The sequence below is a fragment of the Rhinolophus hipposideros genome (genome assembly GCF_964194185.1).
Source record: "Rhinolophus hipposideros genome assembly, chromosome: 1".
Lineage (NCBI taxonomy): Eukaryota > Metazoa > Chordata > Mammalia > Chiroptera > Rhinolophidae > Rhinolophus > Rhinolophus hipposideros.
Genome location: NC_138047.1, coordinates 73748581 through 73772048, shown reverse-complemented (window position 1 = coordinate 73772048; position 23468 = coordinate 73748581). Strand labels below are relative to the sequence as shown.

The 23468-nt window shown below is 35.3% G+C and overlaps 1 protein-coding gene across 4 annotated transcripts in view; it reads left to right on the top strand.

Moving 5' to 3' along the window:
• LOC308506968 (alcohol dehydrogenase E chain) overlaps positions 1–23115 on the top strand; it is a 28897-nt gene extending 5782 nt beyond the window's left edge. For 2 of the 4 annotated variants that reach the window (XM_081071045.1, XM_081071046.1), the window contains exons 4-9: positions 1189–1276; positions 1374–1593; positions 3546–3806; positions 10929–11064; positions 11683–11821; positions 19834–23115. In XM_081071045.1, coding sequence (XP_080927171.1) covers positions 1189–1276; positions 1374–1593; positions 3546–3806; positions 10929–11064; positions 11683–11821; positions 19834–20041 — 1052 coding nt within the window. In that variant the 3' untranslated portion in view covers positions 20042–23115. Of the gene's footprint in view, positions 1–1188; positions 1277–1373; positions 1594–3545; positions 3807–10928; positions 11065–11682; positions 11822–14712; positions 15918–19833 lie in introns of those variants that run through there. The other 2 variants (XM_081071047.1, XM_081071048.1) reach the window with 1 other exon arrangement.
• The last annotated feature ends 353 nt before the right edge of the window (positions 23116–23468 follow it).

The following is a 23468-nucleotide window of genomic DNA, read 5'->3' as shown; positions in this document are numbered from 1 at the left end:
GAAATGAATGAAACAGACTAGTTGAAAGGAAAGGAAAGAGACCTCACAGGAGGCACTCTGCTACAAACAGTATCTGTTTTATTACCTTTAACTGGGGTTAAATGTAACTGGTTACAAAGTACTATTTTATCTTTAGTGTTTATTTTATCTTAATTTTATTGTGCATTAATATATTAGAGGTAAGGAGTGAATAAATAGAAAATTTTCATGCCATCACCTCCATATCAATTTTATATATTAAATGTTATGGCCCAACCATTTCTATGGGTTTTGTGGGTAGGTAGCATAGATGATTAAAAATAAAAACGATTTAATTCTAAAACATCACTCCAGCCAGTAGATTAGACATCCCCCCCTTACCAAATACATAATTGACCTGTGAACTGAAAATATTAAAAATAAATAATCTGGTATGAGTTTCAGCTCTAAGTATTTCCTTTAGTTAAAAATAAATTAATAATAAATGATACCCTTACTTTTCACCCTGGCTCCCTCCACCATAGCAGAGAAGAATAGATAGTTAACAAATTAAATTATTAGCTAAAAACATTTGAAAGTCAGTTCTTATCCTAAAAGAATATGCCTAACTCATTGTTGAGGGTTGAGGTTTTCAAAGGAATTTCTTGAATTCTTCTTTGTCTCATTTTTGTTACTTTTCCTTAAAAAAGAACTAAAATTTTAAAAAATGAGCATTCATTTCATCGTAAAGATAAGCATAGTCACTTTGAAAAGCCAAGATAAAGTTGTAAAAATTCTTGTTTTTACTGTATCCCAAACTATTTCAAAATAGTGGCTATTCTCAACATCTAGTGGAACTATGGCAGCCTGCTCACAACTAACATTTATAATTACACATACAGTGGGAATATTGAAGATTTAATTACTAAGGATTAAATGAGATGATATGTGTAAAACCACCAAGAGAAAGGGCACACCATAAAAGACAACTATTAAATCCATGTTGTTCCCTATGTTTGTATTTCCTCTTTGGCAATCTTCAGGCACGTATAAACCCAAACCAATAACAATGCTACCAGGCAGTGACCGATGACATCGTGGCTACTGGACCCTATTTCTTAGAGACGATTCAAAGACAAACGCCTCTAATCCATACACATAAGCTTTAGGTTCTTGCTCTATTAGTTCCTAGGTAGAAATTTAATAAGAATTTGCTCTATCCCCCTCTAGGTGATAAAGTCATCCCACTCTTTACACCCCAGTGTGGAAAATGCAGTGTTTGTAAACACCCAGAAGGCAACTTCTGCTTGAAAAACGAGTGAGTTTCTGATACTCTCCTTGCACAGGCAGTGGGTTTGCACATAAGCTATGCTCCTGTCTCATGCCCTTGTGTGTCTGTGTGTTGCCCTGGCCAGTTTGAGCAAACCTCGGGGGACTATGCAGGATGGTACCAGGAGATTCACCTGCAGAGGGAAGCCCGTCAGCCACTTCCTTGGCACCAGCACCTTCTCCCAGTACACAGTGGTGGACGAGATCGCAGTGGCCAAGATTGATGCAGCCTCACCCCTAGAGAAAGTCTGTCTCATTGGCTGTGGATTCACTACTGGTTATGGGTCTGCAGTCAAAGTTGCCAAGGTAGGAATGACAAGGGATGATAAAACCAGTTGCACTCGGACTGTGAGAAACCAAAAGGAAAATGATGTCTCACAGGAATCAGAGATAATTGTTCATAGATTTACTCATAGCTTTCCCCACTTCTACCGCAACGATATTGATATACTCCATAGAATTTAGGGTGTCAATTATTAGTAGAAAAATGCCCTCAGAAAAAATTAAGAGCATATCCTAGAAAATTTATCTGTTTATAACAAGTGAAAAAGCTGTTGATGAAAAATGAAGAAAAAGGTGCCATTTTCAATTATTATTTTCCTATACTTGTTCTTTTGGGGATTAATCAATTTTGGAGCTGGGGCCTCATATGGTCCTTCATTCTACAGTTAGTCAGCAGCAACATGCACCAAGCACACTAGGTTCTGCTAGGTTCTGAGGCAGCAAAACTAATGACATAAAGGAGTTGCCTTTGAGCAGCATCTAGTTCCAGATCCTCTGCTCTCAGAATTAGGATCAATAGTAGGTTTTAAATCCTTACCTGATATGCCTCTAGACCGAGGATCACCAACATACCTGCTCTGTGGATCTCTATGGAGAAAGCAATGAAGCTTCAATGGTGCCATATGTATTTATCCCACTCATTGGGGATTCCACTGTTGTGTCTCCTCCCCTGCCATGAACACACACACACACACACACACACACACACACACACACACACACCTTCAGAGCTGGTAGATTTTAAGGAGAAATTCTTTAAAGGCTCTTCTTCCCAAATGGTTGGAAATTGAGTAGGTCCAGATACAAGCTATTTGCCCAAAAATCTTACGGCTGGTTAGTATTAGACCTGTGACTAGCATGTCTTTATCAAACCTCCTGATGAATCTTAAACCATAATACATAATTACCTGCATTTTAAAATCACAATCACAAGCCTCATGTTTTTCTAAGTAAAGTGCAAAGTGGTGGTGTACCCCAGAGAATAATTACTTGGGACAGAATGAACAGTTTACCCATACTGAAGGCTGACTCCTACAGCAGTCCAGGTTTATTAAACAGTCCCTAGCCAATTTCAACAATTAAGAGCGTGTGTTTTTCAAATTTCTGTGACTCTACTACTAAGTCACTTGTGCAATTGCATCATCTGAGCTGTTGGTCTAACTGAGCTTATATACAGAGTAGAAGCCATGGGCTCTCCTGATAGTGAATTTCATCCGTTATTAAAATGTAGACCAACTTTTTATTGTGTCATTGTTCATTAGTGTATTTTTAAAAGCAAGAACAAAGACCTACTAAGATCACATGATCTCAAGCTTGTATTACTTTAAAGTTTCCTGTTAAGTTTACCCTGTTGTTAGGTTTGGCTATAAGCTGAGAATAACTCTTCTATGCTTCACAGATAATTTCTGCTCTCTTACGGGTAAGAGCTACCAAAAGTTAATGAACCAAGGAGTAATCACTGAGGGTTTGATAGGATTATTTTTTCCGTCTCCTGGAATAATCTTTTCCACTAACTTCATTTCCCCAAATTTGCTTTTGTGTATGTACAATGTACTGAAACTGGCTGTCAATGGATTTGAGCCACGAGATGCTCTTCACGATGGGAGTCATTGCATTTAGAGCTCAAAGATTGTCCAGTCCACTGGCTTCCAGCCTGGGCTCACCACTGGAGTCATTTGGGAATGAACTGGGTGTGACCTGCAGAGATTCTGATATAATTGGTTATGGGCTATGAACTGGGCACTGAATGGTTTTAAAGCTCCCCAGGTGAGTCTAATGTCTAGCATAGTTTGAGAACCACTGATCTAATTCAATTCCCTCAATTTAAATATGAAGCAACTGAAGCCAAAAGAGGTTTTGACAGCAGGTTGGACATAAGAGTCTGAGTAGCATCTCATAACAGACGACACTTTATACACCTTAGAAATTTTTCAACAATTATTACTTAATTCATGTTTGAATTTTCTGAAACACAGGTCACCCAGGGCTCCACTTGTGTGGTGTTTGGCCTTGGAGGAGTCGGCCTGTCTGTTATTATGGGCTGTAAAGCGGCAGGAGCAGCCAGGATCATTGGGGTGGACATCAACAAAGATAAATTTGAGAAGGCAAAGGAAGTGGGTGCCACTGAGTGCATCAACCCACAGGACTTCAGGAAACCCATTGATGAGGTGCTGAAGGAAATGAGTGGTGGAGGTGTGGATTTTTCATTTGAAGTCATTGGTCGGCTTGACACCATGGTATGTACCACGAAATGCCTTGAAATACCTTTTTCTGCATTCTGGATTATGCTTTTAGACAGCAGAATATAAATATCAGATGTACAGAATATTTTTAAGACTTTGAATGATGACTTTCCATCTCCATTGTTTAATTTATTATTATAAGAAATGTTTCATTCCATTTGCTAGGCCAAATATCTCAAGTAATATTTCCCCTTCAGAAAGGGAAGAGGGTTATTTTACTGAGCCATTATAAATTTACTTTGTTAATTTTTAGTTTAAAAAGACAAACTCAAGTAAATATAAATAATACAAGTTCTATTCTCAAATTAGCAAGTTTCATTTTTATTTTGTCCCTCATATTTTTTAACAAAATACTTTAACAATTTTTATATGTTTTGTGAATTTTGATATTTTTCATATGTCATAATTTGGTCAAAAGGAATCACGAGCAATTTAAGGCCAAGTATCATTTTATTACCATAAAATATGCACCATTTTACCACAGCAGACAGCAAAGTGCCTGGCACATATAGTAAGCACCCAAATCTATGAGTTACTTTTAAAAGTGAACATATTTTTCCACCAAAAAATTTAAGAGATACATATCTCACAGCATTGTTATGGATTGTGAGATAATGCATGTAAAATATTTAGCCCAGTGCCACCTGTCAATTGATGAGCTCTTTATAAATGTCAGCTGGTGTTACTGATAGTAAATACTGTTTCCAGTCTTGCTATGCTTACATCACCTCTGGAATATCCATGATATTACTTTCAAATAATTGCAGACATCATCATTTACCATGGAGAAGACATCTCCAGCTATATACGCTTCAGTTTCTCACATGAAATTAGATTGTTACTTTATTTGAAGACAACAAATGTCCAATAGCCACATGTTCTGAGGGTATCTGTTTTTCCAAATATCATACTCTAAAATCAGAGTTAAAAATTAAAGAGTTAAATCAATAAGCTAATTATTATATATTGCTGGGAATCCTTTACAATTTTCATACTATAGACATGTATAAAAACCTGACTGGAGGGGGAAGGCTTTCTTTTGAAGTTCCATAATAACAGGTTTCATTTAAAGTAAAACCAATATACATTTTTTGAAGGTAAAAAGCTCATTTAAAACATGTCCATTTCAGTCCAACAGGTATGTTAAAAGGTGCTCACCACCATTACTCATCCTGGAAATGTAAATCAAGCCCACAATGAGATAATATCTTACCTCTCCTGTTAAGATACTTGTTATCGAAAGCATAAGAGATAGGTGTAGGTGAGGGTGTGTAGAAAAGGCAATACTTGTGTACTGCTGGTGGGAATGGGAATGTAAATTGGTTCAACCATTATGAAAAGCGTATAGAGTTTCCTCAAAAAATTAAAAATAGAACTACCATATTATCCAGCAATCCCACTTCTGGGTATCTGCCAAATGAAATGAAATCAGAATCTTGAATAGATATCTCCACCCCTATGTTTATTGTAGCATTATTCACAATACCCAAGATGTGGAAACAGCTTAAGTGTCTATTGACAGATGAATAGATAAAGGAACTGTGATATGTACATGATGGAATATTATTCAGCCATAAAAAGAGGAAAATCCTGTCATTTGCAACAACATGAATAAATCTGGGGGATGTTATATTAAGTAAAATAATTCAGACACAGAGACAGATACTTTATGATCTCACTTATATGTGAAATCTAATAAAGTTAAAGTCTTAGAACAATTGAGTAGAATAATGTTTGCCAGGGCTTGATTTGGGGTAGGAAATGGGGAGATGGTGGTCAAAAGGTACCAACTTTCAGTTATAAGATGAGTAAATTCTGGGGATCTAATGTATAGTGATTATACTTGATAATATTGTATTCTATACTTCAAATTTCCTAAGGGAATAGATCTTAAGTATCCTCACAACAAAAAAGAAAAGTTAACTACGTGAGGTAATGTATTATTAACTTGATTGTGGTAATATTTCACTTTGAATTTGTATATAAATCATCACATTCTGCACCCTAAAGAAATCAGGTTGTATAAACTAAATACATACAATTTTTGTTAGACAATTGTACTTCAACAAAACTGGAAAAAATGAAATGCAGAAATCAGAAAAAGAGCTTCCCAGACAAGAAAAACCTAAAGGAATTCATCACCACCAAACCAGTATTACAAGAAATGTTAAAGGGGCTTCTTTAAGAAAAAGAGGAGAGAAAGAAGAAACCGAACGATGAACAATAAAATGGCAATAACTACTTACCTCTCAGTAATTACTTTTAATGTAAATGGATTAAAAGCTCTAATCAAAAGACATAGGATAGCTGAATGGATAAGAAAACAAGACTCATACATGTGTTGTCTACAAGAGACCCACTTCAAATTGAAAGACACAGACTGAAAGCAAAAGGATGGAAAAAGATATTTCATGCAAAAGGAAACAAACAAACAAACAAATCTGGGGTAGAAATACTTATATCAAACAAAATAGACTTTAGACAAAGACTATAATAAGAGACAAAGAAAGACATTTCATAATGTTAAAGGGATCAACCCAACAAGAGGATATAACTCTTGAAAACATTTATGTATGCAACATAAGAGCATCTAAATACATAAAGCAAAATATTAACCAACCTAAAGGGAGAGATTGACAGTGATATAGTCATAGTAGGGGAATTTAATACCACATTCACATGAATGGATAGATCTTCCAGACTGAAAATCAACAAGGAAACTGCGGCCTTAAATGGAACATTAGACCAGATGGATTTAACTCATATTTTTAGAGCATTTCACACCAAAGAAGCAGAATATACATTCTTTTCAAGTGCACATGACATTTTCCAAGATAAACCACCTGTTAGGCCACCAAACAAGGCTCAATAAATTTAAGAAGATTGAAATCACACCAAGTGTCTTCTCTGACTACAATGGTATGAAACTAGATATTAATTACAAGAAAAAAAACTGAAAACACACAAACACGAAGAGGCTGAATAACAGGCTACTCAACAATGAACGGGTTGACAATGAGATCAAGGAAGAAATCAAAGATACCTCGAGACAAATGAAAACGAAGACATAATCATGCTAAGTCTATGGGACACTGTGAAAGCAGTCCTAAGAGGGAAATTCATAGCAATTCTGGCCTACCTCAAGAAACAAGAAAAATCTCAAATAAAAAAATCGAACACTACACCTGAAGGAACTAGAAAAATAACAAACAAAACCCAAAGTGAAGGGAAGGAATGAAATAATAAAGATCAGAGCCAAAATAAATGAAATAGAGTCTAAAGAAACAATACAAAAGATTAATGAAACCAAGAGCTGGATTTTTGAAAAGATAAAAAACAAAACTGATAAACCAGACTAATCAAGAAAAAAAGAGAGAAGACCCAATTAAATAAAATCAGAAATGAAAGAGAAGTGAAAAATGGCAGCACAGAAATACAAAGGATTATAAGAAAATACTATGAACAATTATATGCTAACAAATTGAACCATCTGGAAGAAATGTATAAATTTCCAGAAACACACAATCTTCCAAGACTGAATCAAGAAAAAACAGGAAATTTGAACCAACTGATTACTACTAACGAAATCAAATCAGTAATAAAAAAAACTCCCAATAAACAAGCTGGACCAGAAAGGTTCACAGGTGAATTTTAACAAACATTCAAAGAAGAATTAACACCTATTCTTTTCAAATTATTTCAAAAAATTCAAGAAGATGGAAGACTCCCAACCTCATTTTCGAGGCCACCATTACCTTGATTCCAAAGCCAGAAAAAGACATTACCAAAAAATAAAACTATAGACTGATATCTTGATGAACATAGATATAAGCATCTTCAACAAAATATTAACACACCGAATTCAGCAATACATTAAAAAGATCATACACCATGATCAAGTGGAATTTATTCCTGGGATGCAAGTTTGGTTCAATATCCACAAATCAATTAACGTGATACACCAAATAAACAAAATGGAGGATAAAAATCATATGATCATATTAATAGATCCAGAGAAAGCTTTTGACAAAAACCAGCATCCGTTTATGATAAAAACTCTCAGCAAAATAGAATAGAGATGACACATTTAACATAATAAAGGCTGTATATGACAAACCCACAGCTAACATCATACTTAATGGTGAAAAGCTAAAAGAATTTTTCTTAAGATCAGGAACAAGACAAACATGTCCACTTTCATCAGATTCATTCAACATAGTACTGGGAGTCCTACCCATAGCAATCAGACAAGAAAAATAAGTGAAAAGCATCCAGATTTTGAAGGAAGAAACAAAACTGTCATTATTTGCAGATGACATGATACTATACATAGAGGACCCTAACGGTTCCACAAACAAACTATTAGAACTGAAAAATGAATTCAGTAAAGTAGCAGGATACAACATTAATATTCAGAAATTGACTGTATTTCTATATACCAATAATGATTTATCAAAAAGAAAAATTAAGAAAAAAAATCCCATTTGCAATTGCATCAAAAAAATAGTACCTAGGAATAAATTTAACCAAAGAGGTGAAAGACTTTTACTCAGAAAATTATAAGACATTGAAGAAAGAAATCAAAGAAGATACAAATAAATGGAAGCATATACCGTGCTCATGGATTGGCAGAATTAACATCGTTAAAATGTCCATACTACCCAAAACAACCTACAGATTCAGTGCAATCTCTATCAAAATACGAATGGCATTTTTCACAGAACTAGAACAAATAATCCTAAAATTTATATGGAACCATAAAAGACCACAGCAATATTGAGAAAGAAGAACAAAGTTGGAAATATCACAATACCTGATATCCAATTATGCTATAAGGCTATAGTAATCAAAATGTATGGTACTGGCATAAAAACAGATGCATAAATTAATGGAACAGAATAGAGAGGCCAGAAATAAACCCACGCCTATGTGGTCAATTAATCTATGGTAAAAGAGGTAAGGATACACAATGGCATAAAGACTGTTCAATAAATGATGGTGGGAAAACTGGACAGATACATGCAAAAAAAAATGAAACTAGGCCATCTTCTTACACCATATACAAGAATAAACTTAAAATAGATTAAAAAATTAGATGTAAGACCTGAAACCGTAAAACTCCTAAAAGAAAGCATAGGCAGTAAACTCTCTGACATTGCTTTTAGTAATATATTTTCTGATCCATATCCCCACGCAAGGGAAACAAAACAAAAAATAAACAAATGGGACAATATCAAACTAAAAAGTTTTTGCACAGTAGAGGAAATCATCAATAAAACGAAAAGACATCCCACTGAATTCACCAATGATACATCTGATAAGGGGTTAATATCCAAAATGTATAAGATATCATACAAGTCAACACCAAAAAAAACTAACAATCTAATTAAAAATGGTCAGAGGATCTGAATAGACATTTCTCCAAAGAGGACATACAGATGGCAAATAGATGTATGAAAGATGCTCATCATCAGAGAAATGGAAATAAAAACCACAATGATATATCACCTCACACCTGTCAGAATAGCTTTCATCAATAAGTGAACAAACAAGAGTTGGAGAGGATGTGGAGATAAGGGAACCCTTGTGCACTGGTGGGATTTCAAATTGTACAGCTGCTATGGAAAACAATATGGAGGTTCCTCAAAAAATTAAAAATGGAACTACCTTATGACCCAGAAATTCCACTTCTGTGATTTTATCCGAAGAAATCCAAAACACTAATTCGAAAAGACATATGCACCCCTATGTTTACTGCAACACTCTTTACAATAACCAAGGTATGGATGCAACCTAAGTGTCCGTCAATATATGACTGGATAAAGAAGAGGTGGTACATATATAAAACGGAATACAACTCACCTATAAAAATAATGAAATCTTACCATTTGCTACAACATGGATGGACCTGCAAGGTATTATGCTAAGTGAAATAAGTCATACAGAGAAGACAAATACCAGATGATCTCACTCTTATGTGGAATCTAAAGAACAAAATAAACAAACAAACAAAACAGAAACAGATTCATAGATGCCAAGAACAAGCTGATGGTTGCCAGATGGGAGGGGATTGGGGGGGCTTGGGGGAAAAAGGTGAAGGGATTAAGAAGTCCAAATTGGTAATTACAAAATTGTCACGGGGATGTAAAGTACAGCATAGGAAATATAGTTAATAATAATGTAATAACTGTGTATCGTGCCAGACTAGTCAGGGGGATCACTTTGTAAATTATATAAAGTCTAACCACTATGCTGTACACATGAAACTAATATAAAACAATATTGAATATCAACTGTAGTTGAAAATTTTTAAAAAGTGGGGGAAATTGAAGTGGAATAAGAGGTTCAAATCTCCAGTTATAAAATAAATAAGTACTGAGGATGTAATGTACAGCATAAGGAATATTGCCAATAATATTGTGATAGCATAGTACGGTGTCAGACTGTTGCCGGACTTACTATCATGATCACTTCTTTAGGTATATAAGTGTTGAATAACTGTGGTGTACACCTGAAAATATAATATTGTATATTAGCTATGTTTTAATAAAAATCTTTGAAAAAAAATCAGAAAAAATGTTCACTTCAGAAATGAACAGTAATATATTGAACCATTAAAAAGGGAGACCATCAAGTGGACAAGAGACAAATTGTGACGATGTTAATTATCGACTTTATATCTTGTTCACCATCAGAATACCTGTTTCAAAGTACTGAGTTCAAAATATCTGTTCAATAAATAAATAGATAATGAGTTAATCAACTCCTAGATTGCCTGAGAGTCATGTGATGACAAAACATTACTTTTATTTGAGGAATCAGACTTTATATAGATATGTTTGTAATGATATTTCCCACTTCATTACTTTATAAGGAAGAATTAAGCATACACAAATTCATTCATCCATTGTCTGATTCAAAACTTATTTTCTGGCCATTTCCTAAAGCCACAGCACTATCATAGGCATAATGGGAAATGAAGAAGCCAAAGACCTAACCTCTTCTCTCCACATGCTCACAATCTAACCCAATCAGTGTTAACGTGATACTGTGTATCATGAGTGGGGACTAGCAGAGAATCCATTTTAATGATGCAAACTATTAATTTTATTCCAGATGGCTGCCTTGTTATGCTGTCAAGAGGCATATGGCATAAGTGTCATTGTAGGAGTACCTCCTGATTCCCAAAATCTCTCTATGAACCCCATGTTGCTATTGAGTGGACGTACCTGGAAAGGAGCAATTTTTGGTGGTATGTATTTAGGCTTGAGGGCTGAATTCTTATTAACCTCAGGATTTCTTCCCTTTTACAAATGACAAGGCCAGGTTTTGAATATCAACAGTGTTAAAAATAAATTAAAAGTCTTTGTTTCTATAGGTTCCAAATCAACTAGATATGGAACTATTACACAAGTTCTCAAGACAGACTTTTTCAGTGTCCCCATAAACTAGGATCTTTCAACACCACTTCTTTTTATACATGTGACTGCATGAGGCACTGAAATACTGAATAGGACCCAGGAAATTCGTGAGCAATAATTTACATCTGCTCTCATTGCCCAAATTTAGACAATTGCTCAATTTGCTCCTTGGCTTTGGGAATAACCATCTACACTATAATTTTTCTGTGAGAGAGCTGATAACTAAGGACCCTGGTTTATGTAGGCAGATTAAAAAAAAAAAAAGTCTAACCACTGCAAAAGGATATCAAGGATATTGAAGCACTTTATCTCTTGTTAACCTCAGTAATAGTCGTCTGAGTAGTAGTAACTAGTAGCAGAACTTTCATTTTAATTGTATTTGGAAAGCCTCCTCTCTGATTCTCCACTTAACCCGGCTGAATTTAACAATGATGCTGTTTTCTTTTCAGGCTTTAAGAGTAAAGATTCTGTCCCCAAACTTGTGGATGATTTTATGGTTAAGAAGTTTCCATTAGATGCGTTAATAACCCATGTTTTACCTTTTGAAAAAATAAATGAAGGATTCGACCTGCTTCGGTCTGGAAGGAGGTAGATTTTAAGTTTCTTTTTTATTGGTCGGGGGTTGGTTAACAGAGACAAAAAGTGGAAGTCTGAGAAATACATTGGAGTGCCTTGGTTTTCTGTTATTAGTTCAGTCTTTGCAACTAGAATGTTTAAGATCATACTGTGAGAAGCTAAGAACAGTTGCTTTACATTTCCTGTTTTGCTGAAACCAAATTACATATGTTGTTTACAGTGAATCTAAATGATCAAAGCCATTCATCTTTATTTACAAGAGAACACTCACCCTTGCAAGGAAAAAGATTTAGTAACAGAGTCATAATTATAACTGGAGTCACTGCAGGCTCTGCCTGGCCACCTAAAAATGTTGACCATCAATAGCTGTAAATTTAAATTATATTCAGGACCTACTCATTATGGGAGTGGGAAGAGCTACATTGGGGTTGTTTTCTATATAAATATCACTATTTTTTCATACAAAACACTATTATCATTATTTTTTACTTTACAAAGGATTTTTCACAAGTAAAAAATTATTGTAAAGGGGAATGCTGTTTTAAATGTTTAAGTCATACATTTTCTTCAAAGCTTAGGAAAATAAGCCAATTTCATTTCCTACCTCTAACATTTAGCTTTTACAACCTAAAAAGAAAAATTTTGTCACCTGCATTTATATATGTGGCACAACTAGGAATAGGCATTTGTATGCATATCTAACTTCTACCTTCCAGTTCCATAGCCCATGCTTTTTCTGCTACCTCACCCTTATCATGAGGCTTTCTAAAGTACTCTAAGCATTTCAAGTATTTCTTAAGCACCCACACATGCAACATATAGTAGACACTTAGCTTAATAAATATTATTGAAGAAGGAAAGAAACTAGCATCACAGTGCACCAGATTACATTCTTTCTGGAAAGCAATTTAGTAATTTGTATCCGAAACATTAAAAAAAAAAAAAACTTAGATTCTTTGTCCCGGCAATTCCATTTCTGGAAATCTATTCTACAGAAATAATCAGATATGCAAACCCATCTATTTAATCATGTTCTTCTATTGTCTGTAATATCAAAAACTGGAAACATCCTAAAAGCCCAACAGTAGGGGGAGAGTTAAAGAAATTCCAACCAACCACACAGTAGAAATTAATGAAGCCATTAAAAAGGGATGATTTCATTAAATTGAGAAATTCTCATGATATAATTTTAAGTTACAGAATAGAGAATACAGACATATGTACAATATGATCTCAAGTTTTCCACAAGCACAATAAAAAATTTACGTATGTCTAGAAAAAAGTTGATGAGAATTCAATCTAGATAAAAGATCAAAATTCAAGAAATATTAACACTGATTAACTGTAAATTGTGGAATTACAGGTTATTTTTACTTTATTTACACTGTCCTTTAGTTTCTAAATTATCTACATATATTTTTCTTATTATATATATGTTGATATATATGTGTATATATACATATATCATATGTATACATATGATATATATCACATACATATGTATATATCATATGTATATATGTATAATGTATATATGTATATATCATATATATGTATATATATCATATATATATAAAATTTTTTTAAGGCATGAAGACCTTTTTCTAAAAGTATCCATCAAAAGATGATTTTTAGAAAGGACATGAGTTCCAGTGTAAATGTTACATTTCTTATCTTCCCAAGAATGAAGTCTCTCTGAATACAAATCAGCTTGATTATCTACTTCTAAGACTCTTTAAGCATCTCTTTATCAGAGCTCTATTAAACCTTCAACATGGTCTTACCTTTATTTCATCATCAGTTCCTTCAGTCAATTTACCTGCCATCTTGTAATTTGTGCAATTTTGTATTTGGCTTTATATTCCAGCACCCCACACTAGATATGTGACCTAGAGCAAGTTACAAATCTCTCTAGGCCTGAGTATTTTTATCTCTAAAATGGAAACACTAGAACCTACCTCATAGCGTTGTTGTTTAAGTTGAGGTTTAAATGACAAAATGCACAAGAAGCATCTAATGGAGCATGTGAGAAATAGCAAGACCTTATTATATGTCATTATCCATTGTTGTTTTGGGTTTTTTTTTGGGGGGGGGGGTTGTTTGTTTTGTTTTGGTTCCCAAGTTTTATTCAAGAACTCATATAACATGTTCTAGATAAATGAGTTGTAATCCTCATCTTCCTCCCCTTCTTCATCCTGGTAAATCTGGAAGTAACACAATTATAATTCTCTGTGCTGTTAGCAACTACGTGCAACCAATCATGAGGATTATTATTCTGCGAATAATTTTAGTGAATTATTTCACATAGTTTTTAGAAAAAGTCACCTCAAAAGTTATACTGATCTTGCTCTAGCTCCTCTCAATGATTACAACCCCCTGCACCAAGATTCCCACCTTTTCCCTTCACTTTGATTCTCTCAGGAAGAAACTGCTCAAAATTGGCAGCCTCCAGGATTCTATTTCCTACCAGTGGGTGCAGTCAAGGGTAAACTTTAGAACCTGCTTCTTTTTTTTGCCTCCCTTCTCCACAAAGCTTTTTCATAGGCATCGTGGGGGTAGTGGATGCAGAAAAGTACCCATTGTTGTTTTGAATTCATTGTTATGCCAGGCTTGTAGGCTCTCAAAAACGATTTTTTGAGCATGCTAGTATATAATGAAGTCTAAATGACTGTCATGTTCAGGATGTTATGTGTGAGTGTAAGGTTAAAGAAAACACAAGAGTGAACCAGGAAAAGGTGAATTGCTCTTTGAATTGACTTGAATGCATAGGGATAGGAATGGAGTGGCAGGAAACACAGACAGCTTTTCACCGAGACACATCAAATGCTCCTTGGACTATCACAAGGAAGAGTCTGAATTACCTAAGCATCAAAACAATTAATATCTTTTATTTTCTGTTTCAGTATCCGTACCATCCTGACATTTTGAGACCTTACAAACACTTCACTTGTAGCAGTCTTCTGGCTCCTTCATCATCTGGAACATCAGCCAAACATTAATAATTCTGTCCTTCAGAGATGCTATCAATAAATTACACATGAGAGCTTTTCCAAAGAAACAAAAATTGATGTAAAATCATTTTTCAAGCAAATGTTTAAAATCCAAGTGAAACGTAGATCAACTATTAGCTGAGTAATTGAATCCAATAAACATTCCTTCTTAATCATTCCATTCACGTTGAATCATGCCATCTTTCCCATTGAGGAAAAGTATTTCTTTTGACTTCTTGCACTGTTTGTATCTTTGCCACCTTTAGTCACTGAAGCCCAGTGGAGAAGGTCCTCATTATGCTTTCCGGCAACATGCACATGATGGACTCTTATGCTTGAAGTCTTCTACTTTTGCCTCTATTCCACTGTCTGTATTTTCCTTTTTATGAAATGTACCAAAGCCCTAAGGTAAAAACTATAGTCTGGGAAATGCTACACTCATAAGTGAATAAAGTCCAGAACATCTAAGTGCAGGGAATTTCATAGCAAAATGTCACACACACACACACACACACACACACACACACACATATTTTGTATATGATGGAGGGAAGTATACTTATTGCTTTTATACTGTTTGCAATGAATATGTAATTGTTCTTTTAAATAAAAACAGGTTCATGGTATCTGAAATTTTTACTCATGAAAGTGCTCTACTGGCTAAACAATCTTAGTTAATTATTACAGTGAACTAAGAAATGGCACATTTATTACACCTAAAATACAGTAATTTCTTAATATCATTTTTAAAAAGAAATGGCACAAACCTCCAAAGCAATATATTTTGTAAGTAGATATATACACATACAGATGTATACTTTTGCAGAAAATTATTTTCAATCTAGAACTTTTCTATTAACTACCATGTCTTAAAGCATCTATAACCCTGGAATTAGTTTAATTTTTTAAATATTGAAAGCCTGTTTACCCTTGGGATCAAATATATAGTGATGGAAGGAGAACTGACTCTGGGTGGTGAACACACAATGTGATATATAGTATATATAATAGATGATGTATTACATAATTGTACACTTGAAACCTATGTAACTTTACTAACCATTGTCACCCCAATAAACTTTAATAAAAAAAGAGAATAAATACATATTGAAAGCCTATGGTACATTTGTTAATGTTTCCCCACTTTAGGTAAAAATTTGCATTTTGAGCTTTATCTTTAAATGTGTAATGAAAAACTTATTCCTTTAAAGAATTTTAGCTATCTCCAAAAGTATATTTGTTTCCATGTCTACAATTTGATTTTGTAGAAAGGACTTTAGACTAAGAGCAAGTGATCTCCCACTTACTTGTGAACATTCAGTAAGTTACTCGAACTCTCTGAACCTGTTTCATCCTTTGTTTTAAAAAAATTACTCTACCAACCCATTACAGAACAAAGGAACTACAAAATGGCTAGAAAACAATTAACAAGATGGCAATATGAGTCCTCACCTATCAATAATTACTCTAAATTGAAAATGTATTAAATTCTCTAATCAAAAGGCTTAGAATGGCTGAATGGATAAAAAAGGAAAACCCAACAATATGCTGCACATAGAGACACTTTAGCTTCCAGGACTTTTAGGCTCAAAGATATTCCCTGCAAATGGAAACAAAAAAAGAGTACAGGTAACTACACTTAGACAAAATAGACTTTAAGTCCAAAGCTATAACAAGAGACAAAGAAGGTCATTATTAGATGATAAATGGGTCAATTTATCAAGAGGACATAACAATTGTAAACACATATGTACCCAACATCAGTGTGTACTTCCAGGACATGTTTTTATCTAAGTCAAGTTGTTGTCCTTTCAATCTTAGTTGTGGAGGGTGCCATTCAGCTTCTAGTTGCTATCCTTTCAGTCTTAGTCGTGGAGCGCGCAGCTCAGCTCCAGGTCCAGTTGCCTTTGCTAGTTGCATGGGGTGCAGCCCACCATCCCCTGCATGAGTCTAACCAGCAACCTTGTGGTTGAGAGGACGTACTCCAACCAACTGAGCCATCTGGGAGGCCGCTCAGCTCAAGGTGCCGTGTTCAATTTTAGTTGCAGGGGGTGCTGCCCACCATCCCTTGCAGGACTCAAGAAATTGAACTGGCAACCTTGTGGTTGAGAGCCCACTGGCCCATGTGGGAATCAAACCGGCAGCCTTCGGAGTTAGGAGCATGGAGCTCTAACTGCCTGAACCATCAGGCCAGCCCCTCCCATAGGGTTTTTAATGTCTGCTCTTGAAAAATCCATCAATGAATTATTAACTTAAAAGGGATTATGTGCAAAATACTATGCTAAGTGCTTCTTGACTTACAAAGAAATAAAACAAAAGTCTCATTTTTAAAGAAATGTATAATCTAGTTGAATACACAAGATATCAATATAAACATGTTAATAGCATTTATAGAAGTCTACAACTAAGTACTCAATGAGCAGCTATGATCATAAGTGCTTACTTGCAATGTAATTGATTGAACCATTATTTCTAAACTGTCATGTAAAGGAGCTATTGTAGCCTACTGAGTGGCTAGAGGTCATGTGGTCAAGAACCAAGACAGTCTCTCATCAGCTACCACCAAGGCCCCAGAAGACCCTCTTGTTGGGTCTTCCAGCCCACCTCAGCCTCTAGCTGAATATAATAGCTGCATGAATGAGCCCAGGTGAAACTAGCAGAAGTTCCCAGTCAACCCACAGTCATGAAAAACAAAAACAAACTAACTAACTGAAAAACAAAAACTTGTTCTTGTTTTAAGCCACTAAATTTGGGTTGGTTTGTTAAGCAGCAGTAAATAACTGAAACGTGTATCACACCTAATATTAAGTACAGCAAGCGAATTGCATAACAATATTGAAAATCGGATCCCCATTTATGGGAAAAGGCATATTTTTATATGTGTAAAGGATGCAAATACATAAAAAAAGTGGAGGATACAACTACATTACTAATAGCGATTATGTCTGAGTAGGACAGTGAGATGGTAGCCCGGAAAGGGCTCTCTATGCCAGCACTGTCCAACAGAAATAGAATGTGCCACAAATGTAAACCACACATGGAATCTTTAATTCTCTGTAGCTGTATGATGAAAAGTAAAAAGGAACAGATGATGTTAATTTCAATATTATGTTTGATCAAACCAGATATATACAAAAATAGCAATTCAACACATAATCATGACAAAAAAGTATTAATTCATTCATTTACATTACACTTACAGCACACCTTAACATGGACTAGGCATATTTTGGATGTTCAATAGCCATGTGTAGCTAGTGACTACTCCAAGGTTGCTGCAAAAGTATTTGTGGTTTAAAGGTTAAAAATAATTGCAAAAACCGCAGTTACTAACTGCGCAATTAAAACCACAGTTACCAACCTAATACAAAGGACAGTACACTTCCATAGTTTCGATGTTCTTAAGATCCACTTTTTGGATTTTTTTACAATTAAAATGCATTCTTATATTATTTTTATAAGTAAAAATGAATTAAAAGATTATAAATTGGAAAACAAAAATGGCTTATGCTGTTCAATCTGAAAATAAATTAAAAAGAAATCCTGTCGTATATTCACTGAGAAAAGTTTAGAAAATAAAGACTAGAAAAAAAATCCTCAAGATTACCTGTCATCCTTATATCTGCAAAAATGATTTTTAACATTTTGGAGACTTTTCTTACAACTTTTTTTCATAGGTTATAGATTGTATGGAACATCACCCTTTATTTCAAGTAATTTTATTTCTCCCACTTGTAGAAAAATGATGCACCTGTCTGTTTTATGTGCCTTTGGATGCCCTGATTATAGAAAATTGATTATAAAACCTTTAAGTCTGAAAACAACTGATGATAAACTCTAATCCCTCTGACCAGAAAAGATTTGGAAACTACATGTGAAAATGACCCTCTTACTTTTCTCTTTATATTTAAGACATCCTAAATTGATTTGATGTTCTTCCTTGGACTGCTGATTGGGTAGTTCCCTTCATTTAATGTTTAGGGGGGTGCGGTTGGAAGGTTGTTTAAGCCACTGTATTGACATGCCCTGGGGATGGGAGTTGGTGAGGAATTCTATGAAGCTGAGTCAGCCTGGGCTTAAGGTGTGTGAGACTCAGACACTAAAATCTCTCTTATACATTTCACTGCACACTGCTTTGATTTGTTTGTTTGCTATTTACATTTCGTGAGGTAGAGCTACAATCTGTTTTTTAGAGAGTTATAAGTACACATTTATACCGAACATTACTGTCACCTTATCTCCTTACCTCTAAACACAGAGCCTTCCCATTTTTGTCCATAAAAGAGCAGCACTGAATCAAATGAAACACATGTTCCGAAAGGAACTGTTCTCAGCATCACACGTTTCCCATAACTCTGCTGAAGGATTCCAGGATAGGGAAGTTAAAGGCAGAGGAGAGAGACACCATTTCACATAAAGACAGCATTTAAATAGGTGTTTTTGTTTGTTTGTTTGTTTTTGGATCGAACCTGCAACCTTGGTGTTATTAACACCACTCTCTAAACAACTGAGCTAACTGGCCACCCCTTAGATTTGCTCCTGCTTAGCAAGCTCTGGCAACCCACCCTCCCCCAATTAAAATAAGGTCTTTTCATCGGAAAATCACTTACAAAAAAAATTAATGTTCTGTGCCTCTAAAAGACTCCCATGAAATTTCAGTGATTGGGTTCAAGTGCAGACAAAAGCACTTGGATAAAGAATCAAAAGGCAAAAAAAAACCTGCAGAGATACCTATCCTAATGGCTCACATTATGAATGGCAGGGCTGGACATAAATCTCCTACGTAAGGACTGGAAGTCCCTTTTTGATTTTACTTTGCTCATAGTTGCATCTTCCAAGTAATTCAGAGAGCAAAGAAGAGAACTATTTCTTTTGACTTAACTCTGGCCAAAAGAAAAGTTACTTAGTGATACAGTGATGGGAAAGAGTGACCATGCCATCTTAAACGATTTCTTCCTTATCCTCAAGAAAGTTAGCGTAAGTACAACAGACATATTCAAGCTTTAGAAGGGCTGATTTTTTTTTTTAATTTAGGAAGAAGATAGGTCAGAGTTCATATTTGTGCACTCAAGAAAAGAAGATGTTTAAGAAGGGAGGAGTGTGTGAAGTACGAAACTTTCAGTGGATTCCACAACAGCGTTCTCTGAGGAAGACCCGGATGCGCACTGGCGGTACCAGAACTCTTGAACCAGCCTTGTCCCAGACAGAACGAACGAGAGGAGAGCCCTACAATCTAGGATAGTAAAAGAGAGTCTCAGGACCTAAAGGAACTGGGTCTCAAAGCTCAAATGGAGGTTTTGATGCTGCGTCTCAAAGAAGAATAAAGGAAGAGAAAGAGAAGGAAAGAGAATTATGCAGTTCTCATGTTTCTTACATTTTTTAATAAGGAAAATCCTGGTAGATTAACACTGGATGGATGAAGCATTGTTAAGAAGTTGAATCCTAAGATAGGCCAAAGGATGGTAAGATAGCTCGTGGCAGGCACGACTGCTAGCAAGTATATTCTGGGATACCGAAAGAAGTGCCCTTGCGATTGTTGACAGCTTTAGGAAGGAGAGAGGTGACTAAATGTGGAAATGAGCGATTATGACCCTTTTCCTGAAAGGGCAATGGGCTGCCTTGTCTTGTGTGACAATATAAAGAGGGCCATAACAGGCCTAGAAAAACATCTGGAATGTCCAAAGGTAATCTTATTAACCTCTAAAGGGTCATAGAGTATACTTCCCTCTACTTCTCTCTCTGTGCCTCTTTCATTTTCTCTGTAACCTAGCTTAATGCTAGATGACATTTCAATCCAAGTACCAACTTCTAAATACAGATTCTCCAGGGAGAGGATATGATTAGTTGAGCTTAGGCCAAGGCTGTCCATGATGGTAGACAGAATAATGGCCTTCAAAGATGTCCACTTATGATCCCTGGAACATACAAATATGTTGTATGGCAAAAAGGATTGTGCATATGTGGTTAAATTAAAGATCTTGAGATGAAGATATTATCTTGCGTTATCCAAGTGGACCCAACCTAATCACATAGGTTCTTAATGTACGAGAAACTTTCGAGGCTGTGGTCAGAGAGAGCGATGTGTCTCCCCCACAGCCCGTACATGGCCGTGCATGTACACGGAGGGTACATTAGTTTTCTACTGCTGTGATAACAAATTACCGCAAACTGTCTAGGAAGATTAACAGGAAGGCAAGTACTGGCATCTCTAATACAGTCATGGAGCTAATAATGAGCACTGTATTTGACTCCAAAGCCTAGGAGGAAAAAGCCAGCATCTCTGCAAGAGACCCAACTGTCTCTTGCCTCATAGTTGACAAGAACCTAAGAGAGAATATTGTAATTGACAGTAATCATCCTCAGTCTAAATCCTTCATTCGGGGGCTTAAATTACTTGGAAAACTGGTGAGATTAATATTATTTTTTAAATATCTAGAAAGAAAACTAAATGTAATCTTCATATATGTTCATAAATAGTCTGTAAACTTTAAAGCGTGTTAAAGGATGAGGTGCAAAATGAAGACTGGGGAGAAAATTTAGTAAGAGTAAGTAGAACTCTGGACCAAGATTTTAAATTCCTAGAGCAATTTTGAAAAATACCCACATTAATTACTATTTAATTAGCATTTCATTTTTATTTTAATACTGAAGCCAAAGATGTTGAGGGAGTTGAAATGCTTGCTAATGTTGCTGTGCCTGTGGAGCTGGGAACCTGCCATGAAGAGCACTGTGAGTCAATGTTGTTTGCGTGTCTCCTGAGGGTCTTGGGAAATAATGTAAGAGAAGCCAAAATCCCAAACTGCAAAGGCATACACTTCAGTCCTCTCTGTGAGAGCCAAACAACAAACACTCTCAATGTCCCACAAATGTTTTGGTGACTTATTTTAAATCATTTTAATGATGTGTTTGGCAGATGCAAAATATATTTATGGAGATGATGTAGAAACACATGTTCATAATACTTTAAAATAATAAAAAGTAATACAAATTCCATGGTTGCAACAAAATAAAAATATGTTAAAACTCAAAATAGCATTTTAATGATAAAGAGATGTCTCCTCAAAATTTAAAAATATTTCTTATTTTTCATGAAAACATAAATTACACATATCTAATATTCATGAAGTGTTCACTTTGGTAGGTACTTTGCATACATTGTCTCATCGAATTCTGTCGTTGTAATCAACATAAGAGGTAGGTCTCATTGAAGTATTTAATCAATTTGCCCTATAGTAAAAGTAGCTTTATGCAATATGCTAGAAAGCTTGAAGAGGGACTTGGCGATCAAGTTGTTGTCAATCACATTCTTTAATAATTTATAAGTACTTGAAATTGAGGGTTTTTAGTTCTGAATTCTAGTGTCTTGTTGTGGTAGACAGAATTCTAAAATGATTCTAGGATTCGCACTCCCTGGTGTACATACCTTTTGTGATTCCCTACATTTAAGTGTAGATGAACCTTTGAGTATGATGGGTTAGTCACTCCCTTGATTAGGTTATGCCATGTAACAAATGGTGTTGGTTTAGTCAATCCCATGATTATGTTACACTATATAAGACTGGAGGGGGATTGGAAATCAGGAGATTAGAAGCGTGAGAGGGCCGAGGGAAGGAGTCACACGGAGATTGTTCCCAGCAAGCAAACAGAAGCCTCTAACCACAGGGAACTGAAGTTGGCCAACAACAATGTAAACTTAGAAAGGGACTCCAAGTTCCAGAAAGGAAGCCCAGCTGACACTTGATTTCCACCTTGAGAAACACTGAGCAGAGAAACCAATTTAGCTGTGCCCAGACTTTTCATTTATAGAAACCATGATATATAATAATAAATGGATGTTTTCAAGTTGCTGATTTTGTAGTAATTTGTTACTTGGCAATAGAAGACAAATACACATGTGAAGGAATTTTTCATATAATTATTAGTCACTTATATCTGTGCTCATTTTTTTCAAATACATTTTCACACATTTAGAGTAAACTTTTTCTGTAGTCAAGGGAGATATTTAGAGGGGGGTCACTTTCTGTTAGTAAGGACAGGCTTTAGAGAAGAGTGAGTTTGGGGTACTTTTTGAGCAATGTGAAGGGTGAAGGAGACATGTGAGTAGAGATGGGAATGTCACTTGAGGTAAGATTTTGACTTGTGGGAAAGCATAGGAGAAAGTGATAATGGGATACTACTTGCTAACCAATATTTTGAATGGAAAATTTAGTTTAAATTAGAAAAGATTATGATATAAGACTATGAACAACATCTAATGTAATTTAGAAAGTTCTGTTAAAATTGTTTCTACTGCTGATATTTACATAAAGGAGTTTTAAGCAGAATATTTAATCAATAATTTTTATTGTTCTAAAAACATAACATAGACACCCTAAGGACTCCATTAACAATTGCAGACAGAGGTCCCTTCCTCCCAAAGATTAGTAATGGTTGGCCCTACTACAACTATCCCTTCAACTCTCCCAGTATATCTAGAAGAATAGGCAGGGGGAAGGAGGAATTGTTAATCATGAGTTTTTGTCTCAGTGGAGAGAGTTGTAGCTCTTCCCTCCCTTCCTCTTTCTTTCCCAGCATTGGCAGAAGCTACAAGACAACCACTGTCCCCAATTCCCTGGGACAGAAAGCAATTTGATTCATGCAGAGACATAAATGACTGATATAAAACCCTT